Source organism: Tyto alba, unplaced genomic scaffold (assembly GCF_018691265.1).
Source record: "Tyto alba isolate M040663 unplaced genomic scaffold, T.alba_DEE_v4.0 Super-Scaffold_2, whole genome shotgun sequence".
In the NCBI taxonomy this organism is placed as follows: Eukaryota; Metazoa; Chordata; class Aves; order Strigiformes; family Tytonidae; genus Tyto; species Tyto alba.
Genome location: NW_024881282.1, coordinates 11,796,672 through 11,823,428, shown reverse-complemented (window position 1 = coordinate 11,823,428; position 26,757 = coordinate 11,796,672). Strand labels below are relative to the sequence as shown.

Here is a 26,757-nt window from a genome sequence, read left to right as displayed (position 1 = left end):
GGCCTCATCAGTCTGTTTCCATTAAAATTAGGAATCCATGTGTATTCAACACTAAAGGACACGCTCCAGGTCCGTAACACTTTTTTTTTAGCAGATAAGCCTACAAGTCTTGATAAATGTCTTTACTGCTAACATGCAGTGCTTGCACTTACGTAACACAAGAGAACTCCTCTTACATCCATTGTTTCTTTTCAGAAGGGGATAAATCCTGCAACTATGAGATCCTATTACTTCGTAATGAAGAGCTTAGTTGATGAAAAAGCTATCATCATATGCAGGCCTGTCAATTTAGGTTAAGAACAGTAAAGTGTAAAGACACAGTTAAGTTTCACATGCTCATCTTCTAATTATTAGTAAAAGAAGATTTGTTGTGTTGCCAAGAGTCAAAACAGCCTCATATAATCAGATGCACAAACAGATGCATCAGGCTGTTGGCTGAACTGTGCACCAAGAAGCAAAACCCCTCTGCCTGTAATCATAGAGTGCCTACCAGCCAAGCAACAGGGGACCTGGCACCACAGGTCTTTCGTAAGATTCACCTGTCTTTCAAGATCAAGAGACTGCTTTCAACTAATATTTTTTCATTTTCGTAAGCTGTCTTGAGTAACTCAGAGCCTGAAAGGAAAACCCTTTCTCTCTCATAGTTCAGTTGCACAGAAGCCAAGTACTTGAAGGAACTGAAATAATAGGATGTTCTGCACTGGCAAACACCAACATAAGTACAATAGCTGCTTTGGATACACACTGAGCAGCACCTTAACACAAGCATTTGCTTAAAATAGATCTCCTACAACTATTCTTTATTGCTCAAGAATACAGCAAAATAACAACTGTCACCATACAAGTATGATGTTCAATTCAAACATGTTCTATATGAAAGAAGTTCTCCTATATATACACACATCTATATATGTATACACACACACACACCTCATAACACACAATATGAACAGAAGTCTGAACCAGTTCATACAGGTTTCAAAAAGACCTTTAGCAATAAATCATCAAACAAAAGAAAAGCTTTGTGCAACACCTTACTAGAAGCTTTAAGAAGGCTACAATTACAACCAAAAGAGAAAAAAACACTTTTTTTATTTTAAAACAACTCAAAACAGCTGATCCTCAGGAGGATATTACTGTTACCCTGGATGATAATCAGTGACAGTGCAGAAAGAAAAAAACAGAACCAAAAGCAGCAGCACAAGTGTGGAGATCCAAGATCTACTGCATGAGTTACCTGCTTCTATCCAGACATCAATTTACACAAGCCACCCACAAACTCAAATGGTCAGAATTTTGCAGAGTAAGACCCTTTCCTCTACATGCTCACAAAAAACAAGAACAAAAAACAAGCAAAGTAACTAACACCACAGTCTCATTTATGGCTGTCAGAAAGACATTTGCCTCAAGCTGTGACTTCGTAGCACTCTCAAACAAATCACTAAGTAAATACATCTCTCAAAAAGAAATGGGTCACCCAGAAGCCACATCAATGTACAAACTCCAACTCAAGAATGTCAGGCAGTGAAGACTGTTCCTTGATTCTTAAGTTTTGTTTAGTCTTAATTCTTGACAAGTGAATTCTGCTTCTTCTCTGTTGTCCCACTGCTCAAATGAGTCCATTAGCTTCCACAAAGATAGCCATTCCCTGTGGTACAAGCCACTAAAAGGCTTATCAACAGCACAATTCAATTCTAATAATTTTCATCTTCCAGAAATACTTGCTAAGATCTATTGAGAAAAAGTAAGGGCACAAGGGAAAAGGGAATGACTCTGAGCAAACACCTTTCATGTTACAAAGGACTACTGAATTTCATTTTATAAAAGAAAAATGTTAATTAGCTATGTTACTCTGAATAGAGAAATTTGAAAAGATACAGCTGAACGGAACTTTTTCAGAAAGTTGTATTTTATACGTCATTGAAAAAAAGTTTTATTACAAACACTACAATGGACATATCTGTACAGGAAATGAATTTGCATTTGCTTTCTTGTACTGCCCCGTAAGTTCCGATTCCCTTTGCTGCACGGGAAGTGCTTCTTCACAGCACAGAGATGATTCAAAGCTGCCATGGAGTGGCTGATGGATTATTAGCATGGAGTTAGGGCAGCCATGAGGAGTTCCATTTTATACACAAAGTTACGCCCTTCCATTTTATTCCACTGCACCTCCTTGAACGGCCCTCGAAGATGATTCCACTTGTTGTCTTGCAGCACATCGCCTTTGGGGAGATCCTTGCACTGGCTCCGTGGAAACTGAACCATAACTTTGCTGCCACTTTCCGGACCATTACGTACTGTGATGAACAGAGATTTTTATGAGCATTTTTACACTGTAGGTATTCCTCATATTAAATATCCTTCCTTGTGTATGCTATATATTACTCCTACTCAATTCCAAACATGCTGAAAGCAATCAAGGGAAATTATCTTACTTTTTTTTTTTTTTTTTAATTTTCTCTTTCATCTCCCACTTTGCTATGATTTTGTTGCTTTAGCACTGCATGCTCTTGGTTAGAGCAAACCAGAGAAATGTTTGACAAAAAACCCCACACATACACCTTACAAATGCATTTATTTTTCCCGAATGATGCTAGGAAGGGCAAAGTTTTTTGCCAGTTCTTCCCTTGAATGTATTCCCTACCATCCTGTTGAAGAACTTGATCAAAAAGAAATTGTTTCTAATGGACTTATCTCAAACGGTCAGGAATTAAGTCAGTCAGGAGAGCTGCTGCTTTTAATCACAAAATTCTGCAACACTGATGGAGGGGTGGTGGTGTTCTATGGGCTTAGGTAGATTTTTGTGTTTTGATGTTGGGGAGCAGTGGTGATGTTTGTTTCCCTGTTTTTTAAATAAGCAGTTAGGGAGATAACACTTAGCTTTCCCCTCACCTACCAAGGTAGTCTTTTACAAAGAGATGACTATCAGGCTGACTGAATGCAACTTCTCCCTCAAAAATTGATGCCAACTATTCCCCATTACCTTCTTCTCCTTCATGTTTGGAAACTGCTTCTGGGACTGTTTTTTTTGCCTCAACTTTCCAGAAATTGCAGTGAGGCTGACCAGATTTCAGCCAGAGGTTCCCCAGATTCTCCTTCCTGAATATAAGATGTGGTATCTGCCTTCTTCCAGTCCTCAGGAACCCTGCCTGATCACCGTGACCTTTCAAAGATGATCAAGAGTGGCCTTACAATGACATCACTCAGCTCCCTCAGCATTCATGGATACATCCCACCTGGTCCTGTGAATTTGTGTACATCTAGTCTGTTCAAAGGTTCTCTAACTTGATCCTCCTCTACTGAGGGTAAGTCATCTTTGCTCCAAAATTTCTATGGCTCTCAGGGACCTGGGATGCCTGAAGGCCAGTCTTAAAACCAAAGCAAAGAAGGCATCGAGTACCTGGGCCTGTGCCACCAGGTCCTCTCCCCATTTAACAGCAGGCTCACATTTTCCCTATTCTTCCTTTTGCTGCTAACATAACTGTTGAAGCTCTTCTTGTTGCCCTGTACACATCCCTCACCAGATTCAACTCCAGGTGGGCTTCAAGCTTTCCTATCCCCATCAATGCATGCTTGGACAGTCTATCTTCCTCCCAGGTCAACTGATCCTGCTTATTATCTCTTGCAGCTTCCTTCTTATGCCATGAGTTTAGTCACGAGCTCCCTATTCATCCACACAGATCATCTGTTATCTCTGCACAACTTCCTGCACATAGGAATGACCATTCTTAAGCTTGAAAGAGCTGATCCTTGAAAAAATAAAAAAAAAATTAAAAAAATTAAACCAGCTCTCTTGGACTCCTCTCCATCCCATAGGATTCTTCCAAGAAGATCCCTGAAGAGACCAAACTCTGTTCTCATTCAGTCCAGAGCTGTGATCCTGCTGTTTGCCTTGTTCCCTTCTCTCAGGATCTTGATGGTTTCTGTAATTTATTTTTTCTACACTAATTCTAAGAAATATTTTCAAGCCTCTATAAATTAAATCAGGTTTATATTAAGTGGCTTACTGGGCAAAGTATTGATTCAATTCAGGTGTCAATTCCATACACAAGAGAGAGAGTCTCTCTAGACTTTTATAGAATAATGTCGATTTATAGTAAAATATTCTACAAACAACCTCAGAAAGAGACTTAAAAAGCTTGTGGAATTTGCTGAAGAATTTTAAGATTTTTTCATATATTTGCAATGGAAAGCACTACCTGAAATGGCATAGTCTCCATTTGGTGATGCTACAGTTATTGCTGATGCATTGCCAATACTCTCCACCGGCCCCAGACCGACGTGATTACTGAAACTCAGCACATGCCATCCCATAACCTTCGCAAGCTGCTGAACTGCATGTACTTGGTGCTGTGACATCTGAAAGATAACAAGAAGCTCGTCTTCTGTTCAGTATTTGCACACTATAAAAAACTGCTTACTGGTTTTACCAAGCATTTTTTATTCTGCTGTACAGTAGTTATTTATAAAAGTGACTTTGTCTTTTAAGTTCTGTAGTTTCAGAGAAACTTTTTTTTTCTTAATATATATGCTATGTAAGTGCTAGTAGAACTCTGTGTTCTTTTAATTTAGACTAGTACCTTTGCAGACAGAGAAGACCACTTAAGTATTAAGCACACTGCAGTTAGATTAATTTTTCATAGGTATATGACTTTTGCCTTTTTTTTTTTTTTTTTTTTTTCCCAAAAGCCTGTGTTTAGGTCTTGGGAACTAATTCAAGTGACACAAACAAGATTTTGAAATAATCCTTTCTTTGAATGGAAATGAGACCTCTAGTGTAAAAGATAAAACCTGTGACAGTATTATCATAAACTCATGAAAAAAGGTTCAGGTTCTCAGATGCATGATTATCTCCATTAATGCTCAAGTGTAAGCACCAAGATTTAAAAGCTTAGAAGTTTAAATGCTAATGCTTTTCTGTATCAAAACTTAACACTTGTAACAAGGAAGTATCTAGCACTGTTCAGCAGTTTCTGTGAATGGACAAGTCTGAAAACACTTGAACAAAAAGAGATACCCTCAGCAGAATCTGTTTCAACTTGTTTTCTGTGTCGTGGAGTCTTGTATAGCTACAACAGGCTAACCACTGTTATTAAAGACCTGTACTTTGACTACCTATAATGCATAGTAGGGAAACTGTCACTTCTGAATAAAACCAGCAGCTTGCTCTAAGCAATTAAGAAAACACAGTTCATTCAAATATCAGCTGGTTTAGTAAAGGACGATGCAAAGTGAACATTAACAAGACAATGTTGAAATGACAGTAATTGTGGGCTCATTAAGATCTCTACTCTAGATAGGACTTGGTTACAGTAAGTTTCATACCTTATTGTCTGCTATGACTCTCCCTGACTTGTTCTGAAGCAAGCAACAATCTTAGTGCTTCCATAATGAGTAGCATAAAGAAATGTATTTTAAATGGGAGGGAAAAAAATATTATTACTACTGACCTTCATAAAAACTGGCATTATATTTTTGTAACAGTTGCTAAAGACACTATACAAACATACTGAAAAATTCAGTCGTCTACTTTCCTATTTTCACTATCTTTATTTGAAGTTTTCTAACATTTTCTACATAAAGGTGAGATTCTAACTTCCTCTGTTTCCTAAACACTACAAGAAAGGGAACAATAACGCATATGAGTCTACCTGAGATAAAAGGAAATCCTGCAGCTCTTGCTCTTGATGGGACAGTGTAATAACTCTTCCATCTCTATGCACAACTCTGATCTGTTCAATTCCAATGTTCAGCTGTAGTTGAATGGATCTTCAAAGACAAGACGAATATTTATTCAAAATGCATTACAACACTTCAGAAAGCGGGAAGCTAAGAACACATAATCCCTCCCATTTATTGACAAGAACGCTACGATGAGGATGATGCAAAGCCTATGGGATACAACAGCAACTCCAACCATTTAAAGTTTCATCACTCACCACAACAGCAACCTCTATACTACAAGGGACATATTCTGTGCCATGCTCCCAGACCTGGTCCACTGCTTGTTCAGGTCAAGAAACCTCTTGAGGTGCCTCACAGCTCCCTGCCTGCCACTGTCCCCAAGTTTCCTTCCAGTGGTAAAGGGAAAATGGTGTGTACTCAGGACCTGTTCTATCCTACAGCCAAGACCTGGGCAGCACATGTGCTCTGGAACTGAGACCTGCAAATTGCACCAATGACTGCAGCCTGCTCCATACCGTGGACACAGCCAGAGAGAAGTGCTCAAAACAGAAGAAACAACCACGGCATTCACTGCCAATGCATTAGTTAATTCACTGCTGGTCAGCATGCAGACATTTATTTCTGGAACATGAAACCTCTGATTTCAAAGATAATGTGCATAAATAATAGCCTGAATTACACGAGTACCACATTTCAGTACCTATGCAACCAAGCTAGGACTGAGCACTGACTAGCTCTCCATGACCAGAATGGAAGTTTAGAATCCAGCACATACAAAGATACTTGATGTTCAGCTATCACTATCCAAAGCAAATCCCCCCTTAAACAGCCTCTTTGACTTTCAATTCCTTCTTAGAAAGGAAACTGTACTACTTAATGACTTACTAAGTTTCTTCATAAAAGTGTAAAGTGGATGAAGAGTTTTCTTAGGGTGGCTGTTCCCCTCACAACTCAAAAACACTCGCACACAAATAATGGGTTCCTACTTGCCTGTCTGAAAAGAATCTAAACTTGTAAAATACAACTTGAATACACGCTGCCATTGCTGCATGCTTGTAAAATGAGAGAGATATGTGCATTTTCATACTTACTTGCATATCTGTTCATATCCTTGAGAAGTTATTAGAACTTTAACACTGGATTCATAAACATCATTTATATTGGACCAGTGGGCCTGAATCTGAGGATCCTCAATACGACTAGCCAGACTGTCAATGGTTCGAGCAGTTCTAGAAGATAAAGATGCATTTCATGCACAACAATCTTAGACAGTTTGTGCTGTTATCTTGTTTCAAGGAAATTAGTAGGTTCATTAGTTTGTTTGTGGGGTTTTTTTGGTGGTGCACACACACACAAAAGGCTAATTTAACAGAACCCCGTAGATCAAAGTTCTATTTCAGCACCATTCTGGTGCTAATGAGGCACATTTGTTTACTCTGTACATCTCACATACATTCTGCAGCAGTATTAAAGTGGTATTACTCAGTACTGGTTACTGTAAAGCAAATACTAAAAAAGATTTATGAAGTTTAAGAAAAATAGGGACAATTACCAGCAGCCTATGTCATAACTCAGAGATTTTAAAGGAATCTGACTTATTTTTTTTTGTTTACTACTGGAGTGTTGCTTGCTCATATTTCATGATATGTTATCAGTTCTTAGTACTTAAAAATAAAGTCTATTTTAACAGTGAAGGAAAAAGTAGATAGTTTTAAGAACACTGAAAAAAAAAAAATGTATTCTACATAATGGTACATTTTATCATAACTTTAACAAGAATAGCTTGTGACCTACCTGCGTCTCAAAAAAATATGTTTTGCCTGTTTTATTATCTTTTCCAGAAGTCCTTCATTTGACTGTAAAGAACTGATATCATTTTTATCAAAAGCCTGGGGTCCTGCAAGTCTCATTCTCTTATGGCCAAAAGGTGCACTAGCTGGATGTGGCATCACTGTTGAACTCAGGGTTTGCTTGTGACACTGCAACAAACAACAGATACTATTAAAGGAAGCGTCTAAATAGCTTATCTGCAATAAATACTATGTACATTACAATATGCTGCTTCACATCGGGTTTTCTAAGTGTATCTATTTTCAGAAAGTGCACCTCCTTTTACTTGATAAACTTGATGGCACTTTAAAGCCAGCTTTACGCTCATGCTTTGCCTCTCAAAGTGATTTTTAAAATAAGGTGCTAGCTAACAATAATTTGGTAGTCAGGCGGTAGTTCCTACAAACTCTGCCTCATATGCATCTCTGGAGACAGACAGAATAGTCAAACAAGAATAAAGGAAGCAGTTCAGAGATAAAAAATTGAGGTACAAAAAGATTTAGCAACCTGTTCAAAGTCAAGAACAGAAATTCACAACAGAGCTGGGCACTGAGCCAAAGCTTCATGAAACTTAGTTCAGTGTTTAAAACACTGGACCATTCCACACAACTGCATGACTTGCAAAGCCACCCTCTAAGATGAACGCTCTCCGGAACATGGATTCTAAGTGCTTAGACATCTAAAATTGTGCTCCTTTCCCAAACAGATGCAACCTCAACCTTCTACTGCAGGTCCTTCTGTTAGATTATACAAGAATCTAAAACACCAAAGGAGAGAAGTGGACCTCAAAGAAGCAAACTTCTTATGGTAACTGGTTATTCTTTCTTCACGGGAGTATGGTCTGAACAGATGCTCACTTAAAGTACCTGACAAGTACTAATTATACACAAAGAAAAAAGGGAGACCAATGAGCTGTACACACTGGAAAAACCTTAGATGGCTCTTCTGAAGTGAGCAACTGAGCCTGAGGTTAAGTAAAGAACTAGCGTTCCATGAAAGCATTAACTGGAACTCCCTAACCACCTAAACACACTAAAACTGAACAGCAGGCTGCCTTACACAAACGGTTAGAAGGTGACTGGCCTCTAGTGGTATCCTGTTGTTACAACAGTGTCACACACTATGCAGAAGACTGAACAAAAGCCCAAAACCTCTCCAGTACTTGACCATAAATGAATTACCTCTCTGATAAGTTGATGCAAATTATGTTCCAGAACATAGAGATGATCTTCTGGATTCTGTTTTTCAGAAGCAGACTTTTGTGACTTTTTGTCGTTGGAAGAGTGACACAAAGAAATAGACAACTGCAAACCTGTAACAAAGCAGATTAAAAAATGAAAAATAAAAATTAGGACACTGACAATTTTCAAGGAAGCTACTGAGAACTGCTTTTCTTCACCTTTTATAGTCAACAGTTTTACAACCAATATTCATTGTATCAGAGAAAAATCAGAGTGATGTTGGTAAGCAGAGCACCAAAGGCAAGTAAAACTTGCTACTTACTGAATCATTGACCAGCCATTGTGCTTTTCACACCGATTTCTATGACTCAATCCCACACAAAAAGAAGAGTCCCCAGGACCCCATTCCTTTCCCAAAGAAGGAATGATTTACCATCATACAAATGTTAAGCAATCCAGAAACATACTCTTCACATGATATAAATCAGCTGTGTATCCCTTGTAAGAACAGAGGATTCACCAGCCAACTCCAAGCCATCTTTGTGCTGTTTAATTATCCTCACTAAAGAATATTAGCCTTCATTCTTCTGAAGACTCATTAACTTAAGTCTTAAATTTTACCTGCATGCAATCCAGGAGCAATGACTTATGCACAGCTCCAAACTGCAATGTGCACATGGCATTACAGTTGACAGCTCTAAGTGCTGCTGACAAAAAACACACAATCACAAATCCATACAATAAAATACAAGCAAATTAGAAACTAAAGTGCAAAGTTCATTAGTTGAATGTTTCTATAATTAGCAAGCAAAATTGAAATTCTGTTTTTCAAAGTTTTTGAGAAACAAAGAGACTACCTTTTTTTTTTTTTAAAAGAACTGCACATTAAAGGGGTCACATCAATCAGAATTTCAGTTCACGTTTAAGCAAATAATCATAGGAGGAGGAGTCTTAAAAAGCTTCCTACCTGGAAAAGGCTGGGAGATTATCTGATTTTTCACAACAATGTGAGGAATTTGTGATTTAATTTGAACAGCTTCTCGTGACAGCTGGGCAAAAATTTCTTTACATAAAAGAACATTCTGTGCAGTCTCCAACTTTGTCTGCCAGTGTGGAGAACCTGAAAAATACAAATCAACATTTGCAGAAAGAAAGAGTAAGGGGAAGTTATCTTTTTGTTCAGATAGCAGATACTGTGCAGTAGCTATGAGTAAGCTCTAAGGTAAGGTAGCCAGTATCTTCTACACAAATTGAATATTTTCAGAGTTTTATCTCAAAGCAAGTACTTTAAGATAACACTAATGCATTTTATTTTAGATATATGTATACTGTGAACTGAAACTCCCTAATGGGACTGCGTATTACATTCATAGGCCTTTCGTGAACTCTGTTTATGAACCTTTGCTTCCTAAATTGCAGCTTACTTTCAGTGATACTTCTAGCTTTGTTGAATTCACTCTACAGTGAGCCACCAAATAATGTTAAGTTCATGTATGTGCTTTCACAGGATTTACAGGCCCAAAATTCTTGGAAGTTTCTGGTCTGAGGAAGTACACAAGCTCTATGGTATACCCTGTGTACCATATGAATCATCTACATAGTACAGCATCCTGTCTACATTCAAGACAGCACAAGCATCTGTGCCACAGACCACTGAAATGAAATCCTGCCAGTTCCTTTTAATCCTAAAGACTAAAGGATGAGCTTTTAATCTCAAAGTTTTACAGCTTCATATACTGGCACATACCAGATAAATCAATCTGCTATCTGCCAGGTGAGCTGTTGGTAATCAATGCACATACTGCCAGCACAGTTTCAGATCCAGAGAAAACGTATGAGCCACAGAAACAAATGATGCATTTTGGGCAAAGTTAAGAGTGAACAGTCATTCCACTCAGCTGAACTAACAAGATGTAACATAATACCTTGGTTTGCTTTTGGTTATGTGCTGAAGCTTTTAATGACTAATAAAAGGTGCTCCAGAATACTTAAAACACAAAGCTAGTAATTTTGTTTCAGAAACTGAGTAAACACATATGGAAAACCTGAACAATTATGCTTTGAGAGCATCATATTTCCAAAGCCCAAGCAGCACTTAAACAGAAAATTTCAGTTTAAATAAAAATATTCTTGTTCACTCTTCTTTCAAACTATATGCTAAAATTTTCAAATAAACATAATATGATGCACATGCTCAAAAAACAACCTATAGCTAACTATACCTGGTTTTGATTTTGGCATGGGTCTTTTAAAGAGGTTGACTGTCCCAAGGTCACCAATGTCTGGAGCTTGTTTCTGAATAGAAACCTAGGCAAAAGAGAATGTTACTTGATGTTTGTTCTTTGTTGCAAGCATACAAATACCAAAACAAAATCCACACTACATTATTAAAGTTTCTCTGGCAAACCTTGATATAGGCGGATCCCTCTAAATCACTTGGAATTTGAACATCCAAAGGACAGTAATCCTCAGGTATCTTTTTGTCCAGGTCAACGTCAGTGTTCTTTATCACCTCAAATGTGCCATGATGAAGAAAAAGGGAGCCTAAGAAAGGAAGGACAGAGACATACATAATATACATAAAGCATCTTCTGCAAATAATGAAGCTCATACCTGTTTTGGAGGAATATGTATTTCTAAAGTCTCCAAACCTCCATAGCTGCACTTGACTCAAATGCCTTAATGGTTTCTTAAAAAGAAGAGGTGAATTAGAAAGCTCATTTCAGCACATCAGCATGTTAGCAATTGCAATTGCGAAGAAAACTCATCTACACAAAGTAGATAAGCAGGCACTTTTTTATTCCACTGCTGGGGAACACAGGGGATATAGCTCCACAAAAAAGTGTTCACCAGATACAAAACATAACATATTTATACACCTTTTCAACAGTCATGATTACATAAGTTTTTACATAAAAATGCATAGAATGCCCACTTCTTAATTTGACCTTTACAATGATTGGTTTTATCAATTACTTCACCTTATCCATATTCCTACTCTACAGTAATAATTGATTAACTTTACTGATTGTAATCCTTGATATTAATATCAAAGAGGGGAGCGTATATTGATAATAGGGATTAGCATATGCATGTTATTTCCTGGAAATCACTATCATATTCAAATATCTTTAATGCGTGTGTGGTTTTGTTGGACAGGGGTCCTCTGGTGGTTGTCGGCAGTCTTCCTCACTGTGTCTGCTGACCGAACCCCATCCTTGCACATGCTCATTTCTTTGGCTGATCTCCCAAACCAAGACCAGTTTCTTCTGGTACCCATTGCTTTAATTCAGAGTCCATACGATTTTGACAGTAATTGAGGCAAACACAATACTAGTTACTTATTACTAAGACCTTAACATATCTTATGCTCTCATAGCTATTATAACTCTGTATCACCCTTATAACCAAAACTCAAAATCATATTCTAAGATTCAAGCTATTTCATTAAGGTAATTGTAACAAGCATCTCAGTCCTCCAGTGTGTGATGTGTAATACTTTACAGTAAGTTAGCAAGTGGTATTTAATAATTATGGGAGAAAACCAACAGTGTTTCAAAATGGTGTCAGTAGATGCAGGGATGGAGGAAAAAAAAAAAAAAAACAAACAAAATGGTATTTAGTTAAAACAAGACAAAAAGTTAACTGTCTGAACTTTTGCAAGCAAGTAGCTTAAGGTGCAACACCCTTACTGATTTAAAGGAATGATGATGATGTTTGGCTTGCAGTCTTAAAACTATGACAATGTTCTGTCTGTAAAAGGCAAGTACAGCTGGTCATCCAGGTGGGACTGATAAAAGTGGATGCTCACATCAGTCCTAACTGCATGCTTTTACATCCAGGGCACAGTTCATCTAGTTTAGGATAAATCAACTAAAGAGACATACTCTGGATTACATCTACAGCTTCTCCATGCACACAAAATAAATAACCCTAAATTTGTCCTTCTCTTACTTCACCGATGACAACAGAAGCCCAACATAACCAGTTCAGATGCCTGCTTTGTATCTACATCTTCAGTTTTGTGAGATTCTGCATTCAATCGTTCATTCCATAATCTGTTCTAAAACTCTGGGCTGGCTACCCTCTCTTACAGTAATACATGAAATAATGCATATTCTCAGCATAATCTCTCACAAGTGTAGGAATAATAGGTATAATAAATCTATCTTTGATGACACTCTTTAGTCATATGTTTTTTTAGGCAGTCCTCCAAGCAGCAGGGAGTTAGACGTAATGATCCTTATAAGTCCCTTCCAACTTGAGATATTTTATGATTCTATGATATTCACTCAGAGGAAAATGCAATATACTCCTCAATTTTTTATAAATGCTTTACAGACCAAATGTAGATAAAAGCCAATGACTTACAAGGTCTACCTGTCAACTGATCAACTACACTGTCAATGCAGAATTGTTTCTGTAAAGCAATTGCTACCAGAATCCTACACAGTCTTTAAAATCACTTTCTAGGATGAGGACGGCACAATATTTTTCCTGATAATAAAACAAGTTTCCTCCTTTTATAATCCTGTCTCATAATTACAATAAATTTTTACGAAATTGTATTATTTATTATTAGAGATAGTCCATCTGGTTTTATATTTACCAAAAAAAGGCATAAAATATAAATATCTATTACTGAGCAAAACAAAAGACCATACTGTTTGTTTACCTGCACTTCTGTAGCTCAGATCACCAAGAATTTTGTCTCCCACTTTTCTCAGCTTCCAGTGTTGTCTCAGTCTTAGCAGTTCAGAGTTGAAGTCTCTTTGTCGCTTATTTTCCTGGTTTTCTGCAACCGATTTGGATAATCTTTCTGCACCTTTCAAAAGGATTTGAGCTGCTCCAGCTAATGACTTCTTTTTTGAAATCAACTGTAGAAACTGAGGATTCTAGTAACAAATAAAGAAAAAAAGCTACCTGCACATTAATTCTCAAAAAATTATTATTAGTGGAAACTGATAGTGACTGATAACTTATTTTTGCTGGATGTTCAGTAACTTATTTAGAATTACTTTCACACCAGCATTATACAGCCACAAGTAGTATTTTGGCTTACAGCTTCAGCAAAGAGGCCTCTCAAATCAGCCTTACCTGCCACACTTAGCCTTACCCTGACCCATAAAGTACTGTGCCTGCACATCACAAGGAACATTTTAATAAATTTTTATGTATCATACATGAAAGAGTCCAGCGGAAAAAAATCTTTAGTATCAAGCCATACAAATTACACAACTAGGTACAATATACCTGTTTTGGAGGAAGGGGATCCTGCACAACTGGATCTAGAGTCATGAACTTCTTATCCTTGACAATGCTGAGAACATCATACAACACACACATCTCAGTCAAGGCACTTCTTAAGTTGTTCCTCACCGAATCCCATGGCCAAAGGGATGGCTGAAACTTTACCAAACCTAAAAATAAAACAAAAGAAGGGGATACAAAGATACCATGTAAGGCTCATTCTTAAACCAGAGAAAGATCACAACGGCATGAAATACAACATAGCAGCAGGGTATCTCAATCCATCCTTTTCTACTCTATCGCTGTAGTTTGCTGGGACTCCGTCAGGAATATCCTGACTTGACCCACGGCCATCCGCGGGAATCCACGGGGCAAGGCAGGCCACGCCCGGGCGCCTGCGGGGCCACGGGCCGGGCAGAGCCGGAGCCCGGCGAGCGAGCTCCGGCTGTGGGCTCAGCCGCGGGTCGCCTGACAGGGAGCTCGCCGCCCCTCACCTTCCTCATCCTCCGCCTCGCCTGGCTCAGCCCAAGCGCGGCCCGCCGAACCCGGCTCGTCCTCCTCGGAGCCAGAACCCTGGCTGAAGTCGATGCGCTGCGCCAGGCGCGCCAGGTTCTGGGACATGGAGAGCGGCTGCAGGTAGGTCTCGCTGCCATCCAGCCCCACCTCCTGCACCTGCTTCTCGCACGCCGACTCGATGCTGATGCGCACCGCCGGCACGCCCGCCATCTTGCGCCGACCTCCGGCCGCAGCTGCCGGCCGCGCGCAGGCCCCCCGCGCCGACTACGGGTACCGGGCGGAGGCGGGGCAGCGACGGGGCGGGGCCAGCGCTGGGCGGGCTCGGCTCTCTCCGGAGGGCACTCGGGAGGGGGCGGGGCCAGCGCCGGGCGGGCTCGGCTCTCTCCGGAGGGCGCTCGTGAGGGGGCGGGGCCGCTCCTGAGGGGACTGGCGAGAACGGCGCTTGGCTGGTGCGGGGCGTTTCGAGGGCTCGTTACAACAAGCGGCCTCTTTTCTTCACCCTCTCATGTCGCAGGGAAGCCCCGGCCGAGTTCACTCGTCCTTCTCGGAGGCCACCCATCTCCGCTCTGCTGCGGTTTTCTTTTACAGCGTTATTTTTGACCAGAAGCTGCTTTAATTCCTCGTTCCAAATATAAATTCACTTCTGGTTCCTCATCATCAGCTACATCTACGCAGGAAGCTCAACCAAAGAGCAAAAAATTACACCATTAATAATACTGCAATGACATTACAGTTTGAAGTCAGTCATCACAATTTCAATTACATGTATGCTCGGCCTTTCAACAAAATTAAGGCAGCAGTTTACTGCTCTCATTTATTCTTGATTCCGATAGATGTGCATAATTAAAAGCATTATAAAAATCAGCATTTGCATTTTAGAAAGATGAAATCGCTGCGCTTTCACTGGAGCGCGCCTGTTTCAGTCTCTCCCGACGAGGTGGGTCTCCTGGGGCCTGTCGATGCGGAAGAGCAGCTCGGCGGGCAGCAGGTACCCCAGGTACTGCACGCTGTCCGGGCTGGTGTCCTGGTGGTAGTGTCCTCCTTCCCCGTGGTGGCTGAAGCAGTGGGTGTGCTCCACGCGCAGATCAAAGCCCTGTCACCAGAGGAAGGCCCGTGAACATGCATTCATGTGAACTGTGGTTAAAAGTCCTGGGAGAGTCTCTCCTTTATACTGTGTATTTCCACGCATCTCAGAGCCTGCTCCGACCATTAAGCAGTGAAAACTTGCAAGGTGCTTGTGAAACTAGGACAAAAGAGGAGCTGTACAAGGCTTTACCACAGGACAAAGAGAAAAGAATTTAGAAACCCTGAAAGCCCACAACTTTCTTTTGGTGTCAATCTCCCGGAGATGGATTTATTTTCCTTTCTTCCATTGGGATTAAATAAAGCAGTCACACCAAGGAACCCCTACTGGAACAGAACCCCTTTGCGCTGAATGCCACATACCCATGGGATAAAGGGACAATTTCTACCCCAATTCTGAGAGCCAGCTTAGATGAAAATAGGAAAAGTAGCAAATAAAGTAACCACTTTAATGTATCATAGAATCATATAATGGTTTGGGTTGGAAAGGACCTTAAAGATCATCTAGTTCCAACCCCCCTGCCATGGGCAGGAACACCTTCCACTAGACCAGGTTGCTCCCAGCCTCGCCTGGCCTTGAACCCTTCAAGGGAGGGGGCAGCCACAGCTCCTCTGGGCAACCTGTTTCACTGTCTTGCCACTCTCATGGTAAAAAAAAAAATATTCTTTATGTCCCATCTGAATCTGCCCTCTTTCAATTTAAAACCCTTACCCCTTCTTATGTCACTACTGGCTCTGGTAAAAAGTCTCTCCATCTTTATTATAAGCCCCCTTCAAGTATTAAAAGGCCACAATAAGGTCTCCCCAGAGCCTTCTCTTCTTGAGGCTGAACAACCCCAACTCTCCCAGCCTTTCTTCATAGAAGAGGTGCTCCAACCCTCTGACTATTTTCATGGCCCTCCTCTGGAACCACTCTAACAGGTCCATGTCTGACTTGGGGCCCCAGAACTGCAAGCAGCACTCCAGGTGGGGTCTCACGAGGGGGAGAATCACCTCCCTTGATCTGCTGCTGGCCATGTTTCTTTTGATGCAGCCCAGGATATGATTGGTTTTCTGGGCTGCAAGAGGATACTGATGAATAATGCTATGGCATTTGAATGCCACCTTCTGCTGCTGTGTCTGTAAGTGACACTCTAACGTTTCCAAAACCATAGGCTTAGCCGAGTGCTGTTGAGCTTGCAGTGGGTACAGATGGGTGTAACCCAGCTACATCGTGTTGCTGGTCATTTCTGAATTTCAAAGTACTCGGTTGATTCTGGGAAGATGCATAAAATTTAGCCTTAGGCCAAAGGCTGCCCACATAATGAGACAAAGTCACGCCCTTGAACATATCCAAGCCTACAGCATACCTCATTTAATTTTGGAAAAATGTGTTTTATATTACCTATGTCTGAATTGTTATTTATAAAACAGTCATTTTTATCTATGGCTTCCTGGTTACTTTTAAATAAATAGCCTTCCTAATGGTGAACATGTTAATGGCTTTTGAAACCAGATTTTTTTTTTATCCTGAATTGTTTGCTGTTTAATTTAGTGCTTGTGAGAGATGCTAGATAATTTTCTAGCATGAGGCTTTGCAGACTTAAATTTGCATTGGCAATTATGAGACACATGCTTCACATATTTCAACACAGCATCAGCAGAGGCAGTTGTTATGAAAGTGAACTACATGAACACACAGCTGAACAAGCTTCCATGCTCTTGACATTTCTCCTGGCACGGCCAGCAGTGAATGCAAACTATGCTGTTGGGTTTGGGATGCAAACACTTGCACACTTGCAATTAGAATGAACTATGAAGTTCAATCCACTATGAACAGCCACTAGGTTTCAGAACAGTTTGACTTAGCCTCAACTCAAAACAGTGACAGAAATGAGAAGCATCCAATTTCATTACACCATCTCTGGAAAAATTTAACACAATATATACACGGTCCTGTTCTTCAAGGAAAAATCACATCCAGGACAAAATTAATTACAAGTCTCAGTTTACACTTAGAAATGAGAAAGAGACTCACTGGATCTCTGGAAACTATTACTGGCTGACAAATCAGTGGAGCCTTCATTTCAAAGAATTTGAGCCAGTTATTCACATCCTCATCGGTATTCAGAGGACAGGCAGAAAATTCTGGAGGCTACAGCAAAAGTAGAAGGTTTATAAGTGAAAGGAAGACACTTGTATCAAGATACTTTTACTCTAACAACTTTTCTTCACTTCTCCCCCCCCCCCCCCATGCTCTGTTCACACTCCTAAAAGAAGCTCACCATTGCTCATTACTGTGTTTCTGCTAGAAATGGAAGTGACCAGAATATTGATTCTTTCATTATGCAGGTAGTGGGAGAACTACTGAAGTGATGCTTCTCCTCCTGGTACATTTTAGAAACTCAGCTGTTTTAAAAAAGTCTATTGCTTCTTCTAAGTATCATGACAGTTTATGTATTTAATTTCAAATCATTTTACAATAGTTAAACAGTTCTTTAGCTGCCCACAGATTTCAAAAGAAGACAGTATTAAGACCAAGTAATACAGCGTAACTAGTTTTGTAACGTCAGTTTTGTAATGTCAGCTCCTTACTTTAATACACCACTTATCCTAACATTTTATGCATACATTTAAAAATACAAAACGATGTCAAGGCACTAAGATATTATACCCTGATTTATACTTCTGTTTTCAGAAAGATGAAGTTATATGAATTGAGAACAACTTACCATAACGTGAATCTTTGCTTTCCCCTTCTGAATGATAAATGTACCGCCCATCCCAACTGGCTTTTCTCCATAGTGTTTTTCTAAAATTTGTCTCAGACAAGACACAAAGTTAAGTTCCCCAGTTCTTCCATTGGCTTTCACTTCAATGACCTGGAGAATAAAGTTGATTTGTCACTGCTGTCTCTCACTGCAACAATATGCAAAGGTGTGTGAAAGCGGCTCTGAAATTCTCACAAGCATATAACCCAAGATTGCTTTTTGAAAACGTGAGTTTCCCTGCAAGTGCTGCTCCACTGGCATCCTTCCAGTACATGACCAACAATCTTTCCTAACTTTCTGTCCAACGCTAGCTTTGCCTGTGAAGGGTGCCGGGTAAGCAACCCCTCTTTGTCCACTAGCTGGCTTCCACTCTGTGGAAAACTCTTGGAAACAGAGAAGACCGCTCAGTTTCCATGCAGTAGTCAGGTTTTAGGCTGCTCTGCCAACACCTCTTTGTGCTAGCTGTGCTGAGGGAATGCAGTTCTACAAAAAACTAGACAAGTGTCCAAGTTGACTTACACAAGTACAACATTAAATCACTGCTATTTGGGATTGGATATGGATGGATGATTTATGATGGAAAAGTTTTAGTAAACTAATTCCTCAAAATTTCAAGTGCCTCTCTGTCTCCACCAATTCTTCCCCCTGTTCACCGGTATCAGTTCCTTGTTTGGTTATTTCCTTCATAGAATTACTACTCTACTATTATCACAGAAAACTGATAGGAGAATGCTGAAACCTGAGTTTCCCTTCAACCACAAAGCTCTACAAGCAAAGTCACCTTTGATCCAAGTACGTACCTTACCAGGTTGGCCCTCACTGGCATAAAGGTTGGCCAACAGCCCAAACTCACAGTCAGTATATTTACTGCTGTATTTCTCAAGCAGGCACCCTTTATCTGCAGGATTTATCTGAGCAATGTAGCTCCCATTTACAGCAGGCTTTTTTTCACTCTTAGTTTGAACAATAGGAATAAGCTGAGAAAAAGAACACGTAAGAATAAGTCAAGTAAGTCAGTAAGAACATGTAAGAGTCAGTCCAATGAACTCAACTCACATAAGTGCAGTTTAAGCTTTGGACCATGATCCCAAGAAATAATCCCCTTTGTTGCACAGCTCTGTCTCTCGGGATGAGGTCCATACTGGTAAGAAAAATACACTAATATTGTAATGTTATTGAAAACTCCAGAAACAGCTTTACTTTTTCTGAACAGTTAAATTTAATGTTATGTGAAGATGAATGCTAGTGTTAAAAAAAACAAAAAAGAAAAAAAAAAGTCTAACCATTGACATCTGAGGCCTGCATGCAAATACTGGAATTCTATGTAATACTTTCTCAGTATACAGGAACAACTGCTATTATAGTGGCCAAAATTTAATGCTGAGATGGACTATCTCATCTGCCAATAAATGCATCAAAAAGATGGCAAGACCAGAGGTTTACTCTTGAAAAGACTTGACTAACCAAGCCGCCACAGGCAGAAGTTTTTGTCTCCCACCTCTCCCTATAGGTGATCATTTTGTATGTGGCATCTTTAAAATGTACAATGGTAAAACAAAGCCATCCAAGAGGGAAAAGGACAGGGAGTATTTCAAAGGCATTTACCAGTATCTTTGACAAGTATTTCTAAATGCTGTCATTAAAACCTCTGGTCAGGTCTTTGTCAATCAGTTCCAAAAAATCATGGTCCTCGCACACTTCAAAGCAATCACATGCTTCCCGGAGAATTACAAGTTAAAAATTAATTTTTATTACTCGATGTATGCACCTCATCAGATGGCCCTCATCTGAATTCCTTCTAATATGTTTTATGTGCTTTTGGCATGAATGTTGTTTATTAAATGTTTTGTTGGAAATGGGAAATTCCTAGCATGATACTGCTCTACTATTATAATACTTCCATGAATTAATTGAGAACCATCACGCCTATTTACTAACCTCAGCATTTACTCCAAGAATCTTAGATGAAGCAGCCCCAGCTCCAAGAATGAAAGCTCCAGGCAGTTCTATGTCTTTTGCAACTGTATTTAGATCATAAACCTGCAAAAGAGAAACAATCCTTTGATTTTTGGTGTGGTGCTCTGATTTGGAATTGTCATTCTGTTCACTGTAACCTCTGGATGCATTCAATTCACAACACCCTCATTAGTATTTTGGATAATTAGGTTGAACACAGTTTCTGAACAATACAGCATTTGGTACTAACAAATTTGGTACATGTCCATTTATCTTCTGAAAGATAGAGCCTGCCTATATGTTCCCCTGCCATTTTACCCAAAAACTGAATTATTTTTCTTACTGAAATTTATATTTGGGTAAAATAAAAAATGGAAGGGAATATCATATAGAAACAGATGGGGTGAGGTGTCAGAAAGAAGGCATAATATTCTTGGAAAAGGACAGTGACCTGAGTCCAGTGTTGGCCTGAAAATGCAAATACAGCCAGTTTTTACAAAGAAGCATGGCTGTGACTTGAAATCACAGGCATGCAGCAAGCCATATACAAACATGCAGACAAGTTCCTTGTTTAGTAGTTCCTTCCATGGCTCCTGTCACAGATGGTATGTTTCCAAAGTTATATTGTATTTGAGGGCAGGAGAAGATGAACCATTAACCACAATCAAAATCAATTAACCAAGTCAGAATCAATCTCATAAAACACTGAAAAGGGAGTTTATTTCACAAGTAGAATCTTAGAGTATTCACTGGTCCTTAGTTTTGGTTATATTTTAACAAGATATTGCTTTGCTTTTGAAAAATGTATTAAACCCCACAGCTACAGGGAAAACTCACTTTTTCTTTTTGTACAACAGGTATGAGGTAAGGCACACCTCCCACATCTGCTATTCTAGGCTTTCCACAGATTCCTGGAAGAATACAGCCAGTTAGCTTGGTAAAATATTGTTTCCTAATAATCTTAAATGAGCATGCAGTCTAACACACCAAAGAACTGGTTTGTCAAACTTGTAAAACACCTTGAGAACACTATTTCCCAAGCATGCACAGATAAAGTGTTGCACTATTAAGAATTGCAAGGACAGTAAGCCCTAGAATTATTCACAGTAGGATTTGATGCTAGGCAACCTGTTGTAAATTTAACATTCTCTAAGCACAAAAAACCGTTACAGTGAGCAACAAGTGCCATTTATCACTTTTCCACTAATATGCTCTCACTACAGAGTGGATACCCCCACTGGGACTCCACTTGCAAAATTTCAGCAAAGCTGGATCCCCAGGTATCAGGACAATTCATCCCAGTTATTTGGACATGTATTTTACGAAGTGATGAATCACCTTCTGGAGGTGTTTCTTTCACTACATTGATGACAGAGGGAACTCAGATGAATAGCACAGATGACATGTCTGTCTTCCAGACAGCTAATATCAAAGAAGATGAATCCCACTCAGAGTAAGATACTTTCACTTCACCAACATATATGAATGGTAGAAATTAAGAATTAACGGAAGCACAACTCCTTGGGTTCAGATAGTGAGTGGCATGGATCTAAACCATTTCTTCATCTGGAAGATAACAACTTAATTTCAAAACCTTTACAGTACACTAAATAAAGCTGATGAAATAAGTGAGTATTGCAATCATAGGTAAAGAAAAAAAATTATGACAAGTACTTTGTAATGACTTGTCCTTGTTCATACATTAACTAGGAAGCAAATCCAGAAATAAAATGTAGCTCTTGTCTCATGCATATTCTTTACCTGAAAAACAATTTAAGCTCTCCCAACATCTTTAGAAGATCAAAACCATGTAGGATCAGGTAGAAAGAACTGGAGAAGTCTTAGTGGGAGACAGGAATGTTGGTTACCTTTAGCGGGAAAGTTGAAGGGTTCCTGAGTCAAATCAGGACAATCTACAACAGAGACTTGAGCATCAGCAAAGTTTTCTTTAAGCCCTTTCTGCAAAACTGTAGTAAATAATAATGGCAAAGTTACTGACAATGAAAAATTATCAAGAGTTTGACAAGTTACTAACAACAACAAATGTACCTCTTTAGGCTTTATTTCAGCAAGGTATATTAAAGGACTTATGCTTGCCCTAATTAATTTCATTGCTTTAAATGTTACTGTCTCTAGGCACTTGTTTCCCGAGTCAGAGCTTCAGAGAAGGGCAAAAGCTTGTTCAGATAATTGTTAGCTACCGCATTAATTGCTTTTAAGAACTTTAAAAACATTTTAATTGAAATACAATAACTGACTGCTCCTAGTAGCACTAGAAGCAGCACAATGTGAAGTAACATAAGTAAACTTAAACCAGATTCAGCAGAGATTTTGCTTCACAAGAGCAGACGAGTATGATCGTGGCCAAATACCATGTGAGAGCAAAGGAGGAAATAAGTTTTAGCTGAAGTGACAATCAGTTCTTTATATATGTATATTAACTAGACTGTTTGTAATAGCCTGATCATAATATTAAACTGTCTCAGCTGTCTGGAAACTTCTGCTGTCACAGGATATTGCCTGTCATGTTCATGTGGAGATTTTCTGGCAAGTGCCACTGTCAGTACAAGACAGATAATGAATGGTGCTGATGGTAATGAACAGCCCCACCAAAATCTAAACTTTTGGTTTTGCTTCATATCACTGTTTTAGGCTTAGAACCTGCAAAGTTACTCAAACAGGGAGGATTCTCACTTATCTAAGTGCACTGTTTGGAAACAACTTCCAAACCTTAGTGGAGTGTGGGATTGCCTTTACATACGCTCTTCTCTGCTGAGCCCACAGGTCTATAGCAGCCCTGGCCTATTGCCCCAGCCTGACAGCCACTGAGTGAGAAAAGCACTGAGAATCACTGCTGGGACCACACTTCTCAAAGCATGGAAATGTCAAACTGACACAAATTTTGGAGAGTGGCAGACTGAACTTGAGGACCTCTCTGAAAGAAAGAAAACTTTTAGTACATATGCTGCAGGAGACAGACTGTCAGAAGGAATAATGCCTTCCTACTAGGGCAAGGAAAGAAACTCAGAAGCAGGTGAGTTGGACCAAATCACCTCCAGAGGTCCCTTCCAGCCTCTACCATTCTGTCATTCTGAGCACATTTTGTGAAGACTTTAGAAAGAAACTAAATGTCTCCTGTGACCTGGTTCTAAAGCAATCACCAAAAGAGGAGCCAACTAGGTTCATGCAAGAGGACCTGTCATGCTATACTCCATCTTGTCAGATATGTTTTGAGTAGTCCCAAAAAAAAAGGGTAGAGGACAGATCATCCAATATGTGTAATAAGTTTGGTCTGTAATTGTCAAACATTCACAACCCATGCACAAATCTGCAAATGCAGCAGTTTTAAAGGGTTTGAGAGCCTGTTTGTGTGCTTAAATATTATTGGCGTTTGGGGAAGGAATCATTGTTTGCTTTAAGGAAATAACAAATAGAAAAATAGAGCTTTTCTTTACATCTCAGTGTGCTAAGAACAGGAACATTCTGCATGTACTAGCTATAGAAAGGTTTTGATAAGAGCTTTAAGATAAGTTTGAAGAGTACATTTTAAGTTTGTAAAAAGTTACACGCTGCATGACTTACCTCCAGCAAGCTCTTCCAAACTTGGAACATGAAAAGCAAACCTTTCGACTTTGGCCATTTCCTAACTGGTGCCGATTTCTTCGGGTAAGAAGTTGCAGTATACCACACTTTAAGAGTGACCAATCTGTCAACAAGGATAATAGTTTAACAATTAAAACAGGCTGTTTTCAATATGTTACTTATTTTTTAATTTCACTCAAGAATACACAGATAACTATAGAATTGATGTTCTGCCATAAATGGAAGACTAACAGCTTCAATATTAGTGTTAGTTCTCTTACGTGCTTTGGAAGATGTGTCAGTGAGCTCTTTATCTGGCTCAGAGCATTATATATGCTAGCCCTCAAGCTTACAACTGGGTGTAGCTAAAACACATCCTACGCTGAATCCAGTTCAAGGGACAGGTCAGGAGATTTATCTGTCCTCTGTAAGCCTGGAGTCAATTTGATTTTGAAAAAAACCCTGGGCTTTCCTGAGTACATTAGCTGCTTCTTCAGATCTTCCCTACCTTAACGTTTACTTTTCTAGCATGGGCTATGGTGGACTTTCAACCTCAGCTGTGACATGGTCTCCAATTGACTCTGGGCATGTGTTTCTCCTTCCAGAGGGGAACAGGCTTCAGCAAAATAGAAAACAGCAGCAAGTTCTGCAGTATCAGAAAGTTTTGTTTCAACATAAGTTTAAGAACTCCTTTACAAATGAACTATATTTCAGTCAGTCTTGCAACAGTAAAGTCAGCTACTAGGGCAAACCACTAGCTCAGGGCAGAAACACATGATTATACACTACCTATAAATCAGCAACAGCAATCATTAAATCCTTAGGCACATGCTTGCTGCACACAGCAGAAAAAGAAAATGGGTCCCACTTATCCAGATCTCAGGCCTTGGAGGAAAAAGCCAAAAACATGATTACAATCCCTGACAGAGCTTTTGTTATGAAGGACTATGATGTGAGCTAGCTGTTTATGTATACTTTTAGCATCTATTTTTAGAAAAATCCTAGCTTTTATGATTGTCAAGAATCATAACTGTCCTTATACCAGCAGCCTCTTGAGCCATCATGAAGGAAAAAAACGCAGCAGAAAAAAGAAATAAAAAAAGTTGGGAGATCATAGCAGTCGCCTAACTGAAGTCTTTGAGCTCAAAGTTCAGCCACCCCAAATTACTGCTGTAGCAAACAGAAGAGAAAGGGAGAAAGCTACCTGTGTATAGTAATTCCCATATTAGTTGGTCTTATCCACCTTCACAGGTGACTCCCTCCCTCCTCTGGCTGTGGAAAAGAAAGTAACAGGCTGGATTTGGTGCCTCTGGTAGAAGCCTACTGTCAGATGGAGTGATTCATATCACAGGACTTTAAAGTGCGCACCAAACACAAGAAGGGGAGCAATTAGAGAAAGAAAGTGAGAAGATGGTTTTGGGAGCATTGATTTAGATGATCCTCATTCCCTCAAGAATCTTTTGCCATGTCCAAAAGGAGGCTGTGCCAGCACTCAAGACAGCAGTTGAAAAGGTCCTGAAACAGACTGAGAAGCCAGGCTAGAGCTGCTGTTGTGCAAAAGGCAGAGGCAAGACTTAGACACGGTTTAAGTAGGTAGTCTCAGGTAGAACACCTAGACCATCACCTGCTGTTTAAAGGACGGTAGTCAGCTCCCCACTACCAAGAAAAGAAGGAAAGACTATGGGAAAAGCTCAATGTACTATAATAATCTGATTGCCAGACAGTAGTCCTTACCCAAAAGGACACAAACGAGTAGATCCGTGAGTCACCACCTCAAGGAGAGCTTTCACAGGGGAGTTTGTGTGGTGTGGGAGAGGGAAAACCTGAAAGGAGACAACAGACAATTAAGATCCATCATGGAGGGGGTGGGGTGACACTGAATTACTACAGAAGACTTTCAAAGAAAGAAGACAAATACTAAAAGGACAATAAGATTATTAGATCTGATATAGCACCACAAAAATAGAGAGAACAAGCATCTATAAAGACTTTAAAAGTCTATCTTTTTGAAGCAGGAAGAAAACATCCGAGAGAGTAGTCAAGGGCCAGAGGAATGCAGATGAAATGGAGCCATTATATTAATGGGGTGGGGGGGTTGTCTCATATCAAAACCTGAATTAAAATTAGCTTGGAGGGTAGAAGCCAGAAAGGAGAGGTTATATGCAAGCTAGAGATGAGTCAAGATGTGGGGTGAAAGAAATATCAAGGAAAAACTGAAGGTGGCAATCAGTGAGAGAAGAGAAACGTAGTGGTGACAACAAGAAGAGCAAAACATTTACAGCTGCATCTGCAGCGGTTGTGTTCTTCAACTGGGGCGATCTAAGGAGATGCCGTAGGTGGCAGAGGAAGGCTGCAGGGCCTCAGGGGCATTGCTCAAGCGGCTGGGATTTGGGGAAGGGACGGGTCATGGCAGGGCAAGAACAGGCGGGCCAGGCGAGACGGGGGTGCCCAGGGGGCGCGGCCAGACAGGCAAAGGCAGCAGGAGCGCTGGGGCGAAGACACAGCGAAGCTGACGCTGCACTTGGCGTGGCTGCGAGAGGAACTGAAGAGTCGTTCAGGCTGGAGCCGCCGGTTCGGGGGAGCCCGGGCGGCAAAGGCAAGGAGAGGCAGGACAGCAGTAACGGGAGCAACGAGCAGCTCCTCGGAGCCTCACAGCGAGCGAGGAGCCCGGGCCCTTCAGACGGAGCGGGGAGCGGCTGAAGGGGGAGCCAGCCAGGAGCTGCCCCGCACTGCCCGAGCCTGCAAAGGCGCTGGCGGTCGATGCCCTGCCCCGCACCCGACCGCACGTACCTACCCCGCCGCTCCGGACTGCTCGCCCGTGCCGCGGGCCAGCCCCGGGGAACGCCCGCCCCGACACTCCCACCATGACGGCCGCGCCGGCCCACGGCCCCGCCCGTCCTCCCTCTCGGCGGGCCGCGCGCCTC

At 40.4% G+C, this 26,757-nt stretch overlaps 2 protein-coding genes across 5 annotated transcripts; both read right to left on the bottom strand.

Annotated features, from left to right (window-relative positions):
- Positions 1-1,073: 1,073 nt before the first annotated feature.
- MED17 (mediator complex subunit 17) lies at positions 1,074-14,742 on the bottom strand. Its single transcript, XM_032990788.2, has 12 exons — positions 14,441-14,742; positions 13,950-14,116; positions 13,372-13,591; positions 11,104-11,240; positions 10,919-11,003; positions 9,664-9,816; positions 8,697-8,827; positions 7,480-7,664; positions 6,777-6,914; positions 5,652-5,769; positions 4,200-4,359; positions 1,074-2,297 (listed from the first exon to the last, which is right to left on the bottom strand). The coding sequence occupies exons 1-12, from the start codon at positions 14,670-14,672 to the stop codon at positions 2,092-2,094; spliced, it is 1,932 nt and encodes a 643-aa protein (XP_032846679.2). The 5' UTR covers positions 14,673-14,742; the 3' UTR covers positions 1,074-2,091.
- Positions 14,743-15,221: 479 nt separating this feature from the next.
- Positions 15,222-26,741, bottom strand: CUNH11orf54 (chromosome unknown C11orf54 homolog). Of its 4 annotated transcripts, XM_032990963.2 has the most exons (10): positions 26,624-26,727; positions 25,568-25,656; positions 23,834-23,957; positions 22,120-22,218; positions 21,089-21,162; positions 20,234-20,335; positions 19,096-19,272; positions 18,257-18,406; positions 17,563-17,679; positions 15,222-15,555 (listed from the first exon to the last, which is right to left on the bottom strand). In XM_032990963.2, the coding sequence occupies exons 3-10, from the start codon at positions 23,889-23,891 to the stop codon at positions 15,382-15,384; spliced, it is 951 nt and encodes a 316-aa protein (XP_032846854.1). In that variant the 5' UTR covers positions 23,892-23,957; positions 25,568-25,656; positions 26,624-26,727; the 3' UTR covers positions 15,222-15,381. The 4 variants fall into 4 exon arrangements, with proteins under 4 accessions (XP_032846854.1, XP_032846856.1, XP_042649368.1 ...); XM_032990965.2 differs by lacking the exon at positions 25,568-25,656 and having other exon boundaries at positions 26,628-26,675; XM_042793434.1 differs by lacking the exons at positions 21,089-21,162; positions 22,120-22,218 and having other exon boundaries at positions 26,628-26,741.
- Between the last annotated feature and the right edge of the window lie 16 nt (positions 26,742-26,757).